At 30.6% G+C, this 20,000-nt stretch overlaps 1 protein-coding gene and 1 long non-coding RNA gene across 9 annotated transcripts in view; both read right to left on the bottom strand.

The window, feature by feature from the left end:
- LOC122627407 overlaps positions 1-17,995 on the bottom strand; it is a 27,937-nt gene extending 9,942 nt beyond the window's left edge. For 2 of the 4 annotated variants that reach the window (XM_043808512.1, XM_043808515.1), the window contains exons 1-9: positions 17,445-17,995; positions 16,831-17,144; positions 7,385-7,449; positions 4,186-4,303; positions 3,344-3,888; positions 1,773-2,072; positions 1,318-1,688; positions 1,060-1,187; positions 128-248 (exon numbers count right to left, since the gene is read on the bottom strand). In XM_043808512.1, the coding sequence (XP_043664447.1) occupies positions 128-248; positions 1,060-1,187; positions 1,318-1,688; positions 1,773-2,072; positions 3,344-3,888; positions 4,186-4,303; positions 7,385-7,437 (1,636 nt within the window). In that variant the 5' untranslated portion in view covers positions 7,438-7,449; positions 16,831-17,144; positions 17,445-17,995. Of the gene's footprint in view, positions 1-127; positions 249-1,059; positions 1,188-1,317; positions 1,689-1,772; positions 2,073-3,343; positions 3,889-4,185; positions 4,304-7,384; positions 7,450-7,793; positions 7,931-16,830; positions 17,370-17,444 lie in introns of those variants that run through there. The other 2 variants (XM_043808513.1, XM_043808514.1) reach the window with 2 other exon arrangements.
- Positions 17,996-18,355: 360 nt separating this feature from the next.
- Positions 18,356-20,000, bottom strand: part of LOC122627408 — a 14,157-nt gene continuing 12,512 nt past the window's right edge. For all 5 annotated transcript variants that reach the window (XR_006326848.1, XR_006326849.1, XR_006326852.1 and 2 more), the window contains one exon: positions 18,356-18,679. This is a non-coding gene — a long non-coding RNA (uncharacterized LOC122627408). The remainder of the gene's footprint in view (positions 18,680-20,000) is intronic.

Here is a 20,000-nt window from a genome sequence, read left to right as displayed (position 1 = left end):
TATACATATACATATATATATACATATATATATATATATAACAAAGTATTAAATGTCATTAAATGTCATAAAATGTCATAAATTTATATGATATTTTCTTTTCTATGTTTGAGATTATTAAGCTTACTTTTATAATACGCATTCAATCCAGCAACAATAGCTAAAAGAGCAACAATGTTAGCCAATAATTGCACGTATTTGAATCTTCCTCTTGTTACATAATGACGATTAGCCATATCCTTGATTATCTAAAACAAAAAATAGAATAAAAAGAAAGACATAAGTAAACGTGATAAATGTCTGTAATATATCACTATAATGCAAATCTCACGCGTGATACTCGATACTATAATTCAAACTGTTTAAGCAACGTTAACAACGATTGCGGTTGCATTAACGAGACGGACATCGTTGTAACATCGACGATTAACAGTGTTGCGTTCAAATATTTCAAGCTTCTGTTCGTGATAATATGTTGAATAGCTCACAATGGTATCAAGTATTTAACGATGAGCATTAACTAAGCCACACAAGTGTCCACGCGAATCACAATGCCAAGCTTTTATTCAAAATTCTAAATAGAATGAGACAGTGAGAGATAGAAAGGAGACAAATGAGTGTTAAATGTCACGAACGTTTGCTTTGTTCTCATGAGAAGATATAACTACATCTCATGATAATTTGTAATTTTTGTAAATCTATTAATTAATTTATTTCCTCTCAAAAATATAATAAACGCAATGAATAAGATGTATAACATGCAATAAATATATTAGTTCCAATCGTTGTAAAATTTGCAATCATCGTAAAAATTAATTTCTCCATAATTTTCATCTACATTAAATAATAATAAAACGTAAATTTGTAATTGAAATTTCGAAAGAAAAAAGATACGATTTAAAATGAGATAATAACTCATAAAGATATAAAGATCATTTCCTCCCGTAGAAAAGGATTACATCTCCCTCCTGCAGTGAATTTTCACTGAAACGTGAAAACTTGATCCTTTTCTTGATTCTTATGATAAGTTTTTTTAAATTAGATTTTTTTCAAACTTACTTTATGATGCAAAGATGTACTGTTGCTACCATGAGTTCTAACGATCGTTTGTAAACTCGCTGGTGTGCTTGTTGATTTTGTTATTGGCCTACCCGATGAATTTTCTGGTTCATGGACCAAAGCTCTATCTATAAAATAGTTCTAATATATCACTAATTATAAAAACAAATATATAAACAAATTAATTGTTATCATTAAAAAATTGATCGATACGTCTGTTATGTTATAATCGTATAATGTTCACTTGAGATACATTACCTGGCAATTTTCCATATTTATGTGGAAGCAAGGGTGCTTCCATAGTTTTGTTGGTGTAACTGGGTGAACTGGTTTGACTAAAACTATCGGATGAAACGTTGCTATCCTGTCTGACACTGATTGGTTTTGGCACGTAACTTTGACAAATCGTACTACTAAGTGGCGGAGGTAGATTCGTTTGCGTAGCCTTAGGTAATTTTTCTAATTTCTCGATACCAGATCTTTCCTTTTTCGAATTATGTTGCAACATGTTCCTAGCCTTTTCCATATCGGTCTCATATTTCACACGTGTCGATTGATCGATGATGGATCTTTGATCGGACAATATTCGTCTTTCTAATTCTTGTGGTACCCTTGGAAGATCTTCGTATCTATTGGACCATTTCATTTTTGATATTGAAAAAACTCACGTGTTTGTTTAAATAAAAAAGAAAAACAAAATAACAAAATTTTACCTAGATATTGATTTGTTCAAACGTCTCTCCATGTCCCTATAACGACGCTGATCATCCTCTTCGTTTTTACTCTGAAGACGTCGTTCGAGATTCTTCGAAGCTGCTTGAAGTTCCTCAAACTTAGATCTTTTCTCTTCTTCTCTATACGATCTAACCAGTCCGACGAACTTTCGTTCCTCCTGAAAAGTGTCTCTAGGAGACTCAGACATTTCTTCTTCGGATATTTCCTCCAATGCTTCCTCCTCAACACTACCCTCAATGCTTTTCTCGTCTTTTCTGAACTTTCCTCCTGGGTGTTGTCTGAGTGAGAAATGTTCAATGGTTTTAAACTGATATAAAAGAATTTTATATATATATATATATATATATATATATATATATATATATATATTCTCATGGTATATTTTCACCCTTCAACTATGATGAAACTAACTGACCGTATAGCTATATCGTTTGTACGAATTACTCTTCCGCGAAATGCATATAAACGCGTTATATTGCTTTCAAAATATGTATTTAGCACAGATCTGAATTGATATAATCATGAATTGATATATCATGGATTGATATAAATTAATATTGGTTTAAGTTATAATATCGAATATGATCAACAAGAGATGTCAATATTTTTAATCTAAAAAAGAAAAGAAAAATAATCTATGGTTATTTATTACGATATAAAGTGCTAAAAGTTTGCAATACAAAATAATCTATAACGTTATTTAATAAACGTATGATATATTAAAAAGTTTTTATTACAAAATTACTGCATAGCGTTAATTCTTTTTTTTTTTTTATAGAGAAAAGTGAATCAACATATTGGTTCTTTGTTAAAAAAAAAAAAAGAATATATCGAATCGAAGGAAGCTATTATAGTAACGCATGATATCTAATTAAAGGATTAAAAAACAATTTCCTATCATTAAGTAAATATAGCTGGTCGAGCTGAAACGAGATAAGTTGTATAAGCAGACTAATTGGTGATTAAAACTGTTAACGTTGAGTTCCACTCGTATGACAAGATAATCAAATACTTTACTAATATGAAGCTTCGAATTTACGCTTGGTTTGACGAACCTCTTCTACGTGCAACCGTCTGAATCATTTAGGTCAAATTCGAACGTAGTATCTTCCATGAAAAGCGTATTTACTGTTGAATCGAGTGAACTCGACGTTGTTGAGATAAGTCATCACTTGTACGTTTAAAAAATTGAGATAGTTCTATTCAAAAAATTTTCAAACTTCACGAGTATTATCAACTTGACGAACTTGACTAGATTCATCTTATAACGTTAATTTCGTAATAACTTTCAAGTCTCATTTAATGAACTAATTTAATTTCTTTAGAAAATATCGAAATAATTTGTAATATAATTAGAATTAACTTCAACAATTTTAAGAGGATAATTTAAACTTTCGATTATGAAAATTATATTTGAAACAAAATATATGTATATAATATATATATATATATATATATATATATATATATATATATATATAAATTTTTTAATCCTTCTAAGAAACGATTTTTAAATAGATATAATAACGCTCGCACGTATGGCACGTACCTGGCATTTTGAGAAGCGATATTTTGTCGTTGTCTATTCTCTCCTCTACCTCCTAATATATCATCGAACTTAGTTTCGTTATTCTTGAGAGTCCTTTCGTGAAGGTTCTTCTCAAGATCTCGCGAAGCCTTTCGAAGTTCATCAAGGCTCGATTTTCGATTCTCGAGCTTTTCCTCATCCGGGAAATTGACTTTGCCGAAGTTCGCAATGAAGCCGTTCTCGTTGGTGCTGACCACGTCCTTCGATTCAAAAGCCAAAGAGAAATCCTCGGTGGACGGTTGTCTATGGGTTCTAAATGGTCCAAGGTCTATCAATTTCTCATCGATCGACACAGTCTGATTCCAAGTAGAAGTGGTAAGATGACAAGCCGTTGTTGGTGACGATGATAAAGATGACGAGGATGTTGAATCATTATTCATACGTTGATTCGTTGATGAATCCTCTTGTTGCCTGTTACTATTATTTTTTTTAATTGGGATAGGTTTCTCATTTTTGGATCTTTTTGGTATTGCTGGTGGACGTAATGGTATTGGTGGTGGTGCTACCTATATTACATAAATAATAAACATGTTTCGTTAACATTAAAAAAAAAAACCGAACGTAAAAAAAGGATAATCTTAAAATAAATGACAGTTCAATCGTATACTTGTTGGTTGTATATTGAAGAGTATAATATGTGTATGCTTGTAATTATATATGTAATAATAATGATCTCGTAAAGATCATTTTTATCGAAAAAATATATATATATAAAATGATTAAGTCTCACGTTTGACTTATTTTCAATCGAAATTTAAAAATATTCTTCCATTTTTCGATATCCTTCAAAGAAATATATTTACCGTCGGTGTGGCTGAATGGCGACGTGGAATAGGTGGTGGCACATTATTTTCGTTGGGTGGTGGCTCCGGAAGTAGAGATGCTCGTGTTGGTAATCCGACGCTATGAATTCTACTCTGTCTGCAACAGAAGAAAAGATCTCCTCTTTACAAATGGTTCATCCTTTCCATTCCATTAGTATGCTATTACATAAATAAATCAGTTGTACGAATGAAAAAATATAGTTATCATTTACTGATATATAATTACGTATATTAGATATATATATATATATATATATATATATATATACAAATTTTTTATATTGGATGGAGCAAAAATTTCAAAACGATTCTAAAAAGGTATTATTTCTTTTCAAGATTCTTTAAGCTTATAATTTAAGCTTGACATTATATAGTTTAATAAACTAAGATCTGTAGTTTTATAATGTGCATGTGTAAAAAAAAATTAACATGAACGAGGTTTTACTTGGTTGTCTTTTCTTTTAGCTTCTATGATCCTCTAAAAATGATGATAACGTTTCATCAAACAACATGTAACCCATCTAACAGTAAATCAAATACATATTTACGAATTCTTTTTCGCGAACGAATGCAAAGAATTATTTATTTATTTTTTCTTCTTTTTTCTCTACTTTTTTTCATCAATTTGACCCCTTTTCTACTTTTCGTAGTTATAACCTTAAGCTTCTTAACAAGCTTCTTGCTAATTTTACTTACTTTCCTTATCTCAAGGCTTATAACGTAATGCCGCTGTAGGATCTGCAAAAGCTAAAGAGTTCGTATTAACGTCGGATTTGTTCAAGATTCAGCAAAAGTGTTAGAAGCAGACCAAAGTTTCGAGAACTGCTGGTATCGACATTAAGAATCGGGAGAATCGTTGAAATTGAGAAGAAGAAGCAGACCAAGTCCAATGAAAATAATTGAAATCCTTGTAATTGACAAATTATTGAACACGACCGCTTAGTATAATACCTATGTTACTAGCATTAAATGAAAATTACTTTTAATGTAATGTACGCTCGTTTTTAATATATCTCAATAAAACAAAAGAAGAAATGATTCAAAGGAAAAAAGAAAATGGAAACTATAATAAGAAAATTACGTTCGTACATTTTAATGATCGAATAAGTTTAGATCGAAGAGAACAGACAAGTGCACAGGAAACGTAAACGAAATCCAATTGAAATAATTAAAATCCTTATAATTTGGAAAATTATCTACGGAGTAATATTTTACTAGCAATTAGTGTAATATTTTCATGATTTAAAAAATAAAAAAAAAGAAGTCAAAATTTGACGCAGCACTTTATTTCGTGTTTATCATGACAAAACAAAAATCATAATGTCCGATATAAAATGTCCGATAATGTTTGTTGTATTTTAACGAAAAAGTAAAACAAAAATAAAAAGAAAAGAATAATAATCAAAATTAGCAAATATTTGCACATTTTGATGGATGAATAAGCTTAGATTAAAGAGAACACACAAGCGCACTTAAAACGATGCGTAAATTCATGCGAATAGAGTCTACATATTCTGAATATCTATTTCATATGCATCAGCATCGTCTTTCCTTCTTGCTCGCCTTACTGTTCGTTGCATCTTAATTCGAAGAGTGTTTACTCAACCGACAAACTTCAACTCTTGGAAGCCCATGAATGCTTTGCAAGGTAATCGAAATTCATTCGTTATTCTATTCCATGACTGGAAAAGGATCGATTTGAAAATTTAATTATTATAAATTGCAAAAATAAAGATTTATGTATATCTAAAAAAAAATATCTAATTATAAATTAGATAATAAAATTTAATATATACATACATATATATATATATCTTTCTCTTTTTCTTATTAAATTTATAAATATTTAAACTAGATATATTTATAAATTTAATAATAAAATTTCTCTTTAATACCTAACACGTAAATATAAAGATTTCGTTTATACATTTTAAAGATATAATTTCAATAAAAAATCGTTCAACTTTTGTTTGTTATTTTCGAAAAAATGTAACATATTGTTCGTGAATCGTTGAGTTTGATCTATGGTATAAATCATGCTACAGAGTTAATAGAAACAGAACCAGTCTATTGTTCTAAATTGCTCATTTTCCTTCATTAGCAAGAATAGATATTGTTAAGAACGAGAACGTCGAATTATCTATGATACGAATAATAATACGAATCGAAGAATACAATTAGACAAAGAAATTCTAACATTGTATTCAACAAAAAATCGTAATAAAAAAAGTACTGACAAGTTTTTTTCAATTCATAATGAGTCATATAATCGAAATATATTGTATTCATTTATTATAACGTAAATTTAAAGGAGTTTAATTTTTTCTTAAAATATATTCCTTACTTATTCGTCTTCGAAAAAAATGCAAAACACCTTTTCTAAATTTCTCAAACTTAAAACGATTAAAACGGTAATATAACGGGTGACTCAGGTGCATAACAAACGAAAGAAACAGATGCTACTGGATGAAGTAAATTCGTAAATTCGATTTGAACTATCATAACATTCGCCATAACGATGATCATAAGAAATATAATAAAAAAGTTTTTACTGTTCACAATGGAGAACAAATTCGTCAAAAAATAATGATCCTCATATTGATATCAAACTTGGAGAGATAATATTTTTTCCTTACGAAGAGATGAGATTACTTCGACGAAATGAAATATCCTCGCTTATATAACATTGTAACGAATTAAATTCAATCCTATGTTTATTAAAACTTTAAAAATAAATACTCAACAAATAAAAATAAATCTTCCGTTTCAAAATTAAGTACAAAGTTAATACAATTCGTCGATTTCTTGATCGTTTTACGATGTACATTCGTGTCATCATTCTTCGAAACAAGCTTGGTAGTTATCTTTGAGTCGGCGAACATATCACGTCCCCTTTAATAACTTAACATTTTAACTATAAAACGTCATTAACGAACTTTCTTATCAATAATTAAAAAAAAAAAAAAAAAAAGAGAGAGAGAGAGAGAGATGAAATAATAAAAAATATTTTACGAACGAATCACCGCAAATGCAATCATAAAAGAGCCCACGTATACAATTATTTTCGCGTCCTTTTTAAACTTACGTTAAGATTAAACATCTTTCATATTTCTTACTTATACATTTCTACATCTATTCGTAGAAACAAATGGACGTCAATCAATTTTGATTTACATACCTCGGCTGTCGAGTTGGACTCAATTCGCCACCATGAGTGTTCGTCATCGACATGGTTGTTGTATGCTGTAACATATCAATCATATTTTTATCTTTTAATATTCTTTCATGAATATCTAATAAGAACGATTGATTAACAAAATTTTAAATGTATCGTGAAATTGTTCGTATCTTTAAATGTTCGAACATATTCTCTTTCGATAAAATTACTATTTATAATAATTGAATAATTTTCAGGACGTCATTCGTCTTTTGTTTCATTTGTCAAAGAATATATATATATATACATATATATACATACATACACACACATATATATACATATATGTATGTATGCATATATATCATATCTGTGAGGATAATACTTTATGCACAATGGTTTTGCAACTCTCCACGAAATAGGAACATACTATTCAATTTCCAACCGCTTCCGCATCGTCTACTACTAGCAGCAGACAGTATGGAAGGTCCGTTCTAACATTTCGTTCTTCGGGATCGATGTGCTTCCTCTCCATTCGTATCCGCGAACACTACTACCACTACTATTACCACCACTACGACCATCATCACCAACAAGCAGCAGCAGCAGCAGCAGCAGCAGCAGCAGCAGCAGCAGCAGCAGCAGCAGTAGTAGCAGCAGCAGCAGTAGCAGTAGTAGTAGCAGCATCAGCAGCAACGAGATGAGATGCTGCTTTCGTACGTCTCTACTCGTAAGAATGCACATACATACATACATACATATATACATACATATACATACATACATATATATATACATATGTACATATTTAACAATCCTAAGTTCTCATTTTATTCCAGATCTTCGAACGAATTTTCGCACTTCGTTGTCGATGATAAGAAAAAAAAACAAACAAACAGAAAAAGGTTGACTACATAAAAAGAAAAATTTATTTAAGTATAAGAAAAAAGATTTAGAATTAATTTCGTAATTTTTTAATGAACGTTCTGTTTTGGAGATTTTATACTTGATTTCTTTTTTCTTTTCTTTATTTTTTTTTTTTTTTTTTTTTTTTTTTTTTTTTTTATGTATATTTGAATTTTCTTGTCACTTTTATCTGTATAATGTTCATTTTTTGTAATTATTATTATTCTTATCATTATTTTATTACAATCACTAATAGAATTTGTACACCCAAAGAATAATGAAAGAGAGAGACAGAGAGAGAGAGAGAAAGAGAGAGAGAGACGGAGAGAGAGAGAAAGAGAGAGAGAGAATACAATTTTCTGGTCTAAACGATAGCCTTAACGTAATCGATTTAGCCTAATCCAAAAGATTTAAAAATCCTTTCACGACGAGTAAACACTATTACTACTTCTTCTTTTAGTCCAATCTAAACTTTGCACATAGTTTACTCTTGAAAATTCATTGTAAAACGCTTTAAACGTAAAGAGAGAATAACGATTGTTCTTGAAAAAGTTTTCCTTGTCAAAGAGAGACTAATTCAAAAAGTGATTTTAGAAATCAATTGCTCTTCTTTGAAATGTTTTGGATTAACATTTTTTTGTTTTTTCGAATTATAAAATTACAGGTTTGACTTTGTAAGACTACATGTTCAACTTGAAGCTTAAAAAGAAGTTTGAAAAAATTGTAATTGATTTTTCAAATCATCTCTTTTAAAACTTTTAGCCAATCCTGTGTATATATGTATAAATAAAAACATATCATTGTAAAGCGCAAAAATTGTTTCTACATTTTTGATTATTTCGTTATATTATTCTTCGGTCTGATGATTACAAGTAGTTTCCCTTTTAAATTTCTCTTTCCCTCACCCGTTATCCGTCAGGTCTTCGTTTCTTTATTCTTTCCTCTTGCTTCCAGCTTTTGTATTTGTTCCTTTATTTTCCGAACAAAAGAATCCTGACAAAGTACTTTAAATCGTCAAAACAGTTCTCCGTAGGTTGGTATACTCTATTTAATGAATGAAATGTTTTCAACTAGTTACTTTTTATCACTACGACGACTTTTTAATCCATTTACATAAACAAATGTTTTTAGAGAGTATTTCTTAAGAAGAAGAAAAAAAAAACAATATTCCTTTTAATAAAAGAAATCAAATTAAAAACAAATTATAAATAACAACACTTTTATCCTTTTTAATTGCAATCGGAAAAGAATGTTCGTTGTTGAATGCATCTATTATATTAAATAAATAAATAAATAAATAAAGATATATATTTATATTCTAATTATAATAAAAATTATCTTTTACCAAATTCAATCAAAATATTCACGTGAATAATTATTAGAAAGTACATTGAAACATTCATTGTATCTAGAAGTAAATGCGATTAATTCCTATATACTAGAGCCGATTAACATATATAGTAACAGTAATAGTACCAGCAATAGTATTAGTAATATATATATATATATATATATATATATATATATATATATATATATATAATATAGAATGTATACCTTTTAGAGACTAATTATACATTTTCGACAGAAACTGTTGAAACTGTTTTAATTGCACTAATTACAAGACTGATATTTCAACGCAGCTTCTTTCTACTTTTCAAACCTATTTAATATCGCTAATAGAACTAAAATGTTACTATACTATATAATAATATCCTAGATAAAATAACAGTTTTTAAAAGAAGTTTCATTTAAGAAATATTAAAAACTATTTTTTCTTCTTTTTTTTTTATATGACTACGATTTAAGTATACTCTTTATAAGACCACATGCATTCGTAAAATGACCTTCAACGAAATCGATAACGCGTCGCGATAACCTGACGACGTAAAGAAAAACGTCCATTTTCAACAATTCTTTCATCAGGGTGTTATATACATATATATAATTATACAGGGTAGGCCAAAAGTTCCTAGAATTATGGTATATAATAATTAAACAATAATGAGCCTACGAAGTATTTAAAAAAAAAAAAGAGAATAATTAATTTTTAAAATTATTTAGGATCTTTTCGTCCCCTTCCTCCACCCTGTACTATAATTCTACCATTATATTCAGATGAATATAAATAAATGATAAAATGTGTAATATAGTTATAATATTCAGGTGGACATAAATAATAAATCTTTAATTTTGATTTTTAATGAGAAACTCTACCTAATTGGAATCTTCTTTAGATTTTCTCAAATCTGATTTAATTTGCTCTTCTTCTTCTTCTTCTTCTTCTTCTTCTTCTTCTTCTTCTTCTTCTTCTTCTTCTTCTTCTTCTACTCCTTCTTTTCCTTATTATTCTTATTCTTATTCTTAAACCTCTTACTCAACGTTCTATTTTTCAAAGCAACTCCTTTGAAGAATGAAAAATGCAAATGTATTCTTTCGAATCGTGAAAACGATTATGATACCGACGATATTGAATTCTAATAATTCATTTCTATTGAGCCAAAGAATTTTTTACGAATTTCCAAAATTTCGAACAGAGACGTATTCTCGATACGCTAAATTTATCGATCATTAAATTTGATATCTGAAATTTTAACAAATAAAATGATAATGATTCTTTTAGATAAATCCAAATCTATAATTACGTGTCCTATAAATATAATAACATTCAAATATTTTGTTCTTGTCTTAAAAAAATGTCGTAAAAAAATTAATTTCGATTAACGAATATTTTTATCATATGAAGATTTTTTCAAAATATTTACTTCTTTTTCAACATTTCCTGAAACATACACACGCACACGTGTCATTTTTTTTTTTTTTTTTTTTTTAATATTTCCACTACCTCTCATCCTTTTGAAAAAAAAAAAAAATGTTTCGAAACACTATTAACAAATATTTTTCTAATAAAAAATAATAATTATATTTTACATAATGAAATATATTTTCTTTTAGAGTTTCTTGAATGACACGCACACAAATACAAACATACAAGGCATAATGGATAAATTGTATATGCTTTAGTTATTCTTATTTTTCAATTCTCCTTCAACGACACAAGTTCTCTCCTATTTTATCGTCCCAAGGAAAAAATCTAGAGCACAGTCGAAGAGGAGAACAGAGAGAGAAGAAAAAAAAATTTTTTAATAACTATAACCTTATCGATTGTACGAGAGAATAAAGAGACTATATTAAATCGTCGTACACGTAAAATACGGCTAATGGTCCTGATACTCTCTCAAATTGAGCCTCGTAAATGGTCGTTGAATGTTCGATCGCGATACGTTAAAAAGATTACGCGCAACCTGTCGCGAATGTAACTTTTTATAAAATTAGAAAAAAGAAAAAAAAAAAAGTTTTTCATACGTAGAATCAGTACATACGTATAAGTAGGTCAATTTTGAGATTTATTACTCTTTATAATAATATTATAACGTTCGAACAAAAATCTCTTGATAAAAGATATATAATATATATATTATATCCATAAATTAATCGTACTTCGACAGAAAGAAAGAGAAAGAAAAAGAAAAATACGTATCGTGTTAGGTTCGATTTTTCAAAGGAGCAGTCAAGTAAAAAATACGAACGTTAGTAGATCCCTTACGTTTCCTCTACACTAACAAGAGACATCAAAAGATCTTCGGTATAAAAGACTATACTTTTATCGATACGATACTATCCACGATACATAAATTGATGACCTACTTATGTACATCAAAAGTATATCCTAGCGATCTCTATATGAACTGTAACGCGTCAGAATAAAAGAAAAGGAAGAAAAAAAAAAAAAGAAAAAGAAAAGAAGAGAAATATGAAAAAGTAAAATAAAATAAAATAAAATAAAATAAAACAAAATAAAATAAAATAAAATAGAATAGAATAGAATAAAATAGAATAAAATAAAATAAAACAAAATAAAATAAGATAAATTTATGATAGGATATATCACTCGATCGAAAGATACATGATATAAGTTCGAAGGGCATGGAAAAATTTATATGGCTGGCAAAGGTCCCTGTGAATATCGAGTTCGAATCGAATATGAATGCAAACGACATTCAATGATTGACACGTTATCAGAAAAGAAAGAACGAATAAAAAGTTTTGCAAAGTTTTATAAAATATAAAGTTAGCTACGGAATAGATATGTAGTATGAGAATACGTAAGTTGGTCTCATCGTTGTTGTTGTTGTTGTTGTTGTTGTTGCTGTTGCTACTGCTGCTGATGCTGATGCTACTGATACATATATAGCTATAAATCAAAGAAGAATTTTGTAGCTATAAATCAGTGTTTGTTTCTTCCATGTACGATTGAGCGTTTCGCCATCCGTCATGTGTGGATATACTTTTGACGTGTATATAACGAACGCCCTTCGCCACACATCTTTACATACACAACAAATCTCTCTATTCCAATTCGTAAACTTCAGAAAAGATCCTAACGCGTGCGATGAAATCAAACTATAAAATCTGGATCAATCTTATTCTAAATCTATTCGAATTGTTTCCAATATGTGTAAATATATATATATATATACATACGAACACGACCTTTCGATATACATGCATATATATATATATATATATATGTATATATACACGTAATATAAAGATTAATGTCATTAATAACGATTTATTTATTTACAGATCGAATATTTCTATCGTAAATCTATGAAGATTTGTTCAAAATATTTACTTCTTTTTCAACATTTTCTGAAACATACACGTGCACACTTTGTCAATTGTTATATAATAAAAAAAATGTCTAAAAACAATTTCATAAAAAATTTTGAATTAAATCTATGAACGAGGCGATGTTTTACTTGGCAATTGATTCAACTTATATATAAGAAAAGACTTCGATCGTTATTATAAACTATCGAAAGGGACAATATCGATATGACAAGCATTCGAGAGAACGATGAATCTTCATGATGATACAAATACAACTACATATAAGCGAACGCATGTACGCATACACGAATATTTTTTTTACACATATCCGTCATTCCAGTGGTATTGTTTCATCCTAAAAACGATGCTCCATCGACAAACTCCTACGGTCCACGTCCTCCGACAACATTGATTTTCTAAAAGCAGGACGACAGTGTCTAGTTCCTCGATCTCGCATTTTATTCTAAGGAAAGGAAAGGAAAGGAAAGGAAAGAAAAAAGAAAAGAGAAAATAGAAAAGAGTAAAGAGAATGAGAAAAGATAGAGGATAAAGAAAAATACTACGTCTTCGTTGAATATCAATGCGAATAAAATAGAAGCTAAGAAATGCTGATCTGTAAAAAAGTAAAAGCAAAAGCAAACTGGAAAGAGAAAAAGGAAAAGAGGGGAAAAAAAAAGAAAAAAAGAAAAAAAAGAGAGAGAGAGAGAGAGAAAATATAAAGAAGGAATAAAAAGAACGAATTAATCGTCATAAGCATGATTTAAAGTAAACGGAGAACGATTATCAAGAAAATCAATTGTGAAAAAGATCATTTTGAACATCAAAGAAAATTCTTGATAACAAAGAGATAAGCTAAAGCGTTATTTTCCTTCTTTTTTTATCTTCTCTCTCTCTCTCTCTCTCTCTCTCTCTCTCTCTCTCTCTCTCTCTCTCTCTCTATCTCTCTTCTTTTTTTCCCCATTCTTTCTTTTTACCCCATAGAAGAAGTTCATTCAAGAGAAAAGATACAGTTTGGCCAGAGACAGTTTATGTTCTGTGTTTAACGATCCTCCCGCGCATCTTCGACGACGAAAATCTGTCGAACACGACCTTTCGATATACATGCATATATATATATAATATGTTGTACGGAGGTCGTAGGAAAAAGGTCCATACTCATCCCATCCTCCAAGACCTCACACAACATTCTCCTTTTTCGCACTTTTCTCATAACCCAATCGCTATTTCACTACCACAGAAAATCGTTCTTCTTTATATTCGACCTGTTCCTTTTCTCTGATATAAAAAAGAACACATACATATACACGCACACATATATATAGTTAACATGACTTTCAACGAATACCAACGACACATTCTTCCTTCTTTCCTTTTCTTTCTTTTCTTTTTTTTTTTTCTTTTTTTTTTTTTTTTTATGATTATCGCGTAATCGAAGAGCTGCCATATCATCGATATAGCTTTAAAAAATAAGAAAAAAAGGAAGAAAGCTAGCCCCATGGAATTTTTATTAGGGCGTTTGTATATTTTTCCACTAAAGCTCTCCCTAACAGGAAGAAAAAAAAGAAAGAAGAAGAGAGAAAGAATAAAAGGAGAAAGGAAGATGGAACGTCGTACTCTTTCTATCTTTCTCTCTTTTTCTCTTTCTTTCTTCCTCTCTCTTTCTCTTTCTTACACAAACACCCATATCCAAAAAGCTAGCACAGACTTCCTTTTATCCCGCCATTATCGTTCAGAGATTCTTCTCCTCTATTTGAAGGGTGAACATTGGGAAAGAATGTCGAACGGGAAAATCGGCTCGTCATCTTCACAAATTTGTGCCGTCGCGTCCGCGTCGTTCGCCGCGATTGAATTCTGCTCCTGACATTCTCCTCGTTCCATACCGAAGAATCGTTTCTTTAAAGTGCGAGAAAGAGCAACCCACCCCTATCTCTATCTTTCTCTTTCTCTTTCTCTCTCTTTCTCTCTCTTTTTCTTTTTCTCTCCCTCTATTTCTCTTTCTCTGTCTCTTTTTCTTTCGTTCTTTCTTTCCTTCATTTTCTTCACTCTCTTCGGAGAGTTCTTAAACGACGAAAAACCTTCGGGTAATATTCGTGGATACCGAACAACCACAAACGCATAGAAATTGCAAGCATGCTTGAGAATGCGATCGACATAGTCCGTAAAAGGAAATAAAATACGAAGAACCTTCTCTATCTCTTTTTCTTTCTCACTCTATCTATCTATCTATCTATCTATCTATCTATCTATCTATCTATCTATCTATCTATTCTCTTTCTCTCTCTGTCTCTGTCTCTGTTTTTCTCTCTATGTATTTGTAGATTCTAGTCGAGGATAGTTGATTCTCTTTCTACAAAGTCCGTTTACTATTTAACTGTATAAATGCAACTGAAGAAAACGTGTTTTCGTCGGGATTAACTTTCCTAGTTTAATTTTGTTATTCTTTATCGTAGTCAGAGGTTCTTATTGTAAAAAAGAAAAAATAAGTTTCTCTCTCTCTCTCTCTCTCTCTCTCTCTTTCTTTCTCTTTTTATTTATCGATAAATTTCTGTTTATAAGTTTTTAACGAACTTGCTTGTCTCTTTTTCTTCTTTTTTTTTTCTTCTTCAAGTTGCACGTTCTTATTCGATTTTAAATTCTTTCGATTTTATTCTCCAATTCGCTTGGACATATATATATATATTGGACATATAAATACACACACACACACATATAACCATCAAATAATTTAATTAAATCTCGTACTTTAGCAAATTAATAAATAGCGTTAATCGTATTATGAATAAGTGAAAATCGATCTGACGAGAGAGAAATATACAGAGATAAATAGGGAGAGAGCGAGGAAGAATATCATTTCACCGATACTCTTATTTTCCGTTAATTTTATTACTAGATAATATCGCAATGAAAAAAAAAAAAAAAAAATAATAAATAAATAAATAATCGTTTTCAATCGTGCAATAAAACCTGAATGCATGTGAATGTTTCGATAAAATATTTGTAATGTTATAAACAAAATGTCAAAAGCCAAGTATCTTTAACATTCATGAACAAACGTCTGAAGTATTTTAACGTCTAAAAGTTTCTTGGCGTTTAATACGTCAGAACCATCAAAAGTTTTATAATATACGTTGGTCCAAAAGTCCCTAGGTGATTTTTAAAAATCAATTACTCTTTATCGAGACTCTTCGGACTAATTTTTTTTTTTTTTTTTTTTTTTTTCATTTTTTCTCTCTCTTTTTTTTTCGAAACGTAAAACTACGAGCCTCGGAACTTTTTCACAGGGTGTAAAAAAAAATTAGCCTAAAAAAAATATCGAGGAAGTGGGCAATTAATTTTCAAAATCACCTAGAGACTATTCGGCCAGTCCGTATTAAAAATATTGACAATATTTTTAGAACATACTACGATTATACGTTCCGTCGTTTATAATATCTACTCTTCGAGTAACAACTTTTCTACGTATTCAATGATTCATTCCATAAATCGTGAGTAACGCTTAGAAAGCTTCCTATTGTTTCAACTACCCAATTGCTATCAAACTCGAAACCTTACGAGTTAAACGCGTCATTGTGATCTATAACGTTTAGCTATACAATAGTTATATACGTTTGAAACGATCGAATAATTTCATATACCTAAATATCGTACGTATAATAATTAGAAATTATTATTACGTACGTATAATATTAGAAATGATTATAATGTTAGAAATTATATATTATTAAAAGTATGAATTATTTATATTAAAAATATTGATTAATTATATCCTATGTAAATGTTAGAAAATGTTCGAACACATATATGCGTATATATAACAATATGAATTAAATATAAAAATATATTAAAAAAAGAATGAGTTATATTTCATTTTCTTAAATACTCACGATCGATAATAGCAACACGTATGAAGTTCGTTCCCACGATGTCCTCGAAAGATCTTCTAAGATCGACAAACGTTTTTTCTTTTAGGTCGACGATCGTAGCTGCCGTTCTTCAAGTCAACAATCCAACGTAGTATCTTCATCTTAAACTTCGGCATGACAAACGAATACTTCGGACTCGTATCGGGATCCAAAAGTACCCCGATTCATCTCCTTTATCTCGATCCTATCGAGACGCACCATCTCCGAACGATTTAAGATACATACCGCCGGCTTTCCTAGTGTGTACCTTTTTCCCCCGTTCCTCGACACAATCTCTATTAAAAAGAAAGAAAGAAAGAAAGAAAAAAGAAAAAGAAAAACTATTTTCGCAAGTTCCCTCGATCTCTTATCAAAGACATTTACGCGATTGACCAAATCGAATTGTCTTATCTTTCTTTCGTTAAATCACCGAATTATCGACCGACATTAATAATGAATATTTACAGATAAAATAAATATCTAAGACATTCATAAATCTAATCCCATTAATACATCCCAAGTAACAATTTATTAAACTAATCGAATCTACTATCTTCAATTCGAACGATCTTTCTTATTTAATTGTAAAATCTTACTTTGATTTTTTTATTAAGATCAGAGCTTCCTATTCCTTCTTCTTCGTAGATCGATGTTTCACCGACTGATTTCTCCGTCTTCTCTCTGTGATATCTCTCTCTCTCTCTCTCTCTCTCTCCCTCTCTTTCTCTTTTTGTCTTTCTTTCACGTGTCCTTGACACTGTCGAGAATACACAATGTCAACGGATCGACAACACGTCGATACACCTATGACTATGATCTTTCGATGGAAGAGAAACACGTGGAACGAACTACGTGCGTACTACGTGCGTGGGTGGTAGCGTACTACTGAGTTTCACGTTCCTGAAAAGCCAATCCTGACGATCTCCCCACCCCACCGTATCTCTGCCTGCCCTTCCAGCCGGCTCTGCTTCTTTCTCCCTCCCAACAACTCCGCCGCCCTCTGCGAGTCCTCTCCTCAAAACGAGTTTGCGCCCCTGCCAAAGTTCGTACTTCGTCCTCGAACGCCGTTCTGTTTCTTTCTCTCCTTGATAGCCGAACGACAAGCTTACTCGATATCTCATTCTTTTCGTTTATTCGTCTATTCATTTTCTGAAACGAAATATTATTTCGGTTACATCGAGGAGACACATCTATATTTTATCTTTATATTTTATTATTATATTATAATAAATCAATATATATATATGTATATAATATATAATGTTATAATGTTAAATGCGATACTGTAAGGTTATATAAAGGTTATATAACAACATTAATTTTGTATACAATTTTAAGTTAAACATGTATACATTTAGTTACATACGACGTGTATACTACGACCGAATATAAACATAGTCAAATCTAAAACTACATATATATATATATATATATATATATATATATGTATATAGAAAATTAAAGCTAAACATTATTTTTCGTAATCGATACAAGTACTTGCCAGATAAATTTTTCACAAGGAAATTTATCTCCCATTTCTTAAGAAATCCGATCCATCGTCGAACGATCGATTATATCATCTAGTAGAATATCGTGTCTAGGAGTTGTGCGTTACTCTTCTCGGTAGCCTCAGAGAAAGAAAAATCACAAGGAATCTTTCATCGAGGTATCCTGACGTACTTGATAGACGGGCCACTTACGGACTCTCGCTGACAAGAAGCAATAATCCTCCAGGGATTGAAGGGACACCTCTCTACTTTCCTCTAAGAACTTCCAAACGACTCTTCTTCTTTCGTTTTCTTCTACTCATTTAAACTGGTAACGTAAAACTCTGTATTTACAAAAAAAAAAAAGAAAAAAAGAAAAAGAAAAGAAAAGAAAATATCACTTGTTACAAATTTTTGTTTACCTCTAATCTTTTTCTTATTTAAAGCGTCATTCGTTTTTTTTTCTACAATCAGTGTAATATAATAGAATTGTAATATGGCTAACGGGGTGATTCGTTTTATGATAGTTATAGATACTACGGAGTAGTAAGGTCGTGACAAATGTCTAGGATTATAAGAGAATTTTCACACACACACATACTTATCTAGACCGCAACACGTTTGTAAAGTCCAAGCTGCGGTAAGATTTACTCAGACACGAATGTAACAAAAGGGATTTGTGGCTAGCTGATAGATAGATCTATTAAATCATTGTATTTATACTTTAGTTGTCTCTCTTTCTCTCTCTCTCTCTCTCTCTCTCTCTCTCTCTCTCTCTCTCTATTTTCTATTACTATAGAAAACATTTCTCTCTTCTAATCTTATAAACGATATACCAAGTTGATCGTTATAACGTTAGAAAAAAATTTCTCTTACATTTTTCCATAGTCTCATAAAAGAAATAAATTGTTATTGTGTATAATACTAACACGAGAAAGTAAAGAATATGTATCTGTATGTTTAGTCGGAACGTTGTAATCATTAAACATAATAAGTATAAATAAAATATCTCGTATCTCACCCTCCTACCTTCTCCCCCCTCTCTCTCTCTCTTGTAGCAGTAGTAATAAATCGTTGTAATTGAACCAAAGCTCTTTTAGGTTCTCTCAAGGACCGATAAAAGCAAATTGCATATGCGAATAACTTGCTCGTAATTGAATCTATGAGGTGAGGGTGGAAGTTGGAAAGGGAGTATGCTATCTCATTGCACATAACTTATTACGAGTAATAAATCCCGTTGAGTGCGTATATCTTATAGTATGGGAAAGTTGAGAAAAAATTGTCAAGATAAATGGTTAAGGAAAGGAAAGAAGGAAGGAACAGGGGAGGGGGAAAGAAAGAAAGAAAGAGAGAGAGAGAGAGAGAGAGAGAGAGAGAGAGAGAGAGAGAGAGAGAAAGTACTAAAAGCAACCGTCTACTTTACTCGAGTGAGATTTACAAAGCCGAGAAAGAAAATAAACGTTTCGCACGACACTTCGTGTCGTTCTCGTCCGCGATCTTGTTCGTGCGAATTCGTAGACGAAATTTACGGTTCGCACGCGTCGCGACGGCGAGAGAACGACGACTAGTCGTAGTACGTGGTTTAGCAAGAGATATATATCTTTCTTGTCGTCACTTTACATCTTTAAGAGAGAGAGAGAGAGAGAGAGAGAGAGAGAGAGAGAG

The sequence above is a fragment of the Vespula pensylvanica genome, chromosome 2, assembly GCF_014466175.1.
Source record: "Vespula pensylvanica isolate Volc-1 chromosome 2, ASM1446617v1, whole genome shotgun sequence".
Taxonomy (NCBI): Eukaryota; Metazoa; Arthropoda; class Insecta; order Hymenoptera; family Vespidae; genus Vespula; species Vespula pensylvanica.
The sequence above is the reverse complement of the archived record's forward strand: the minus strand, read 5'-3'. Positions and strand labels throughout refer to the sequence as shown.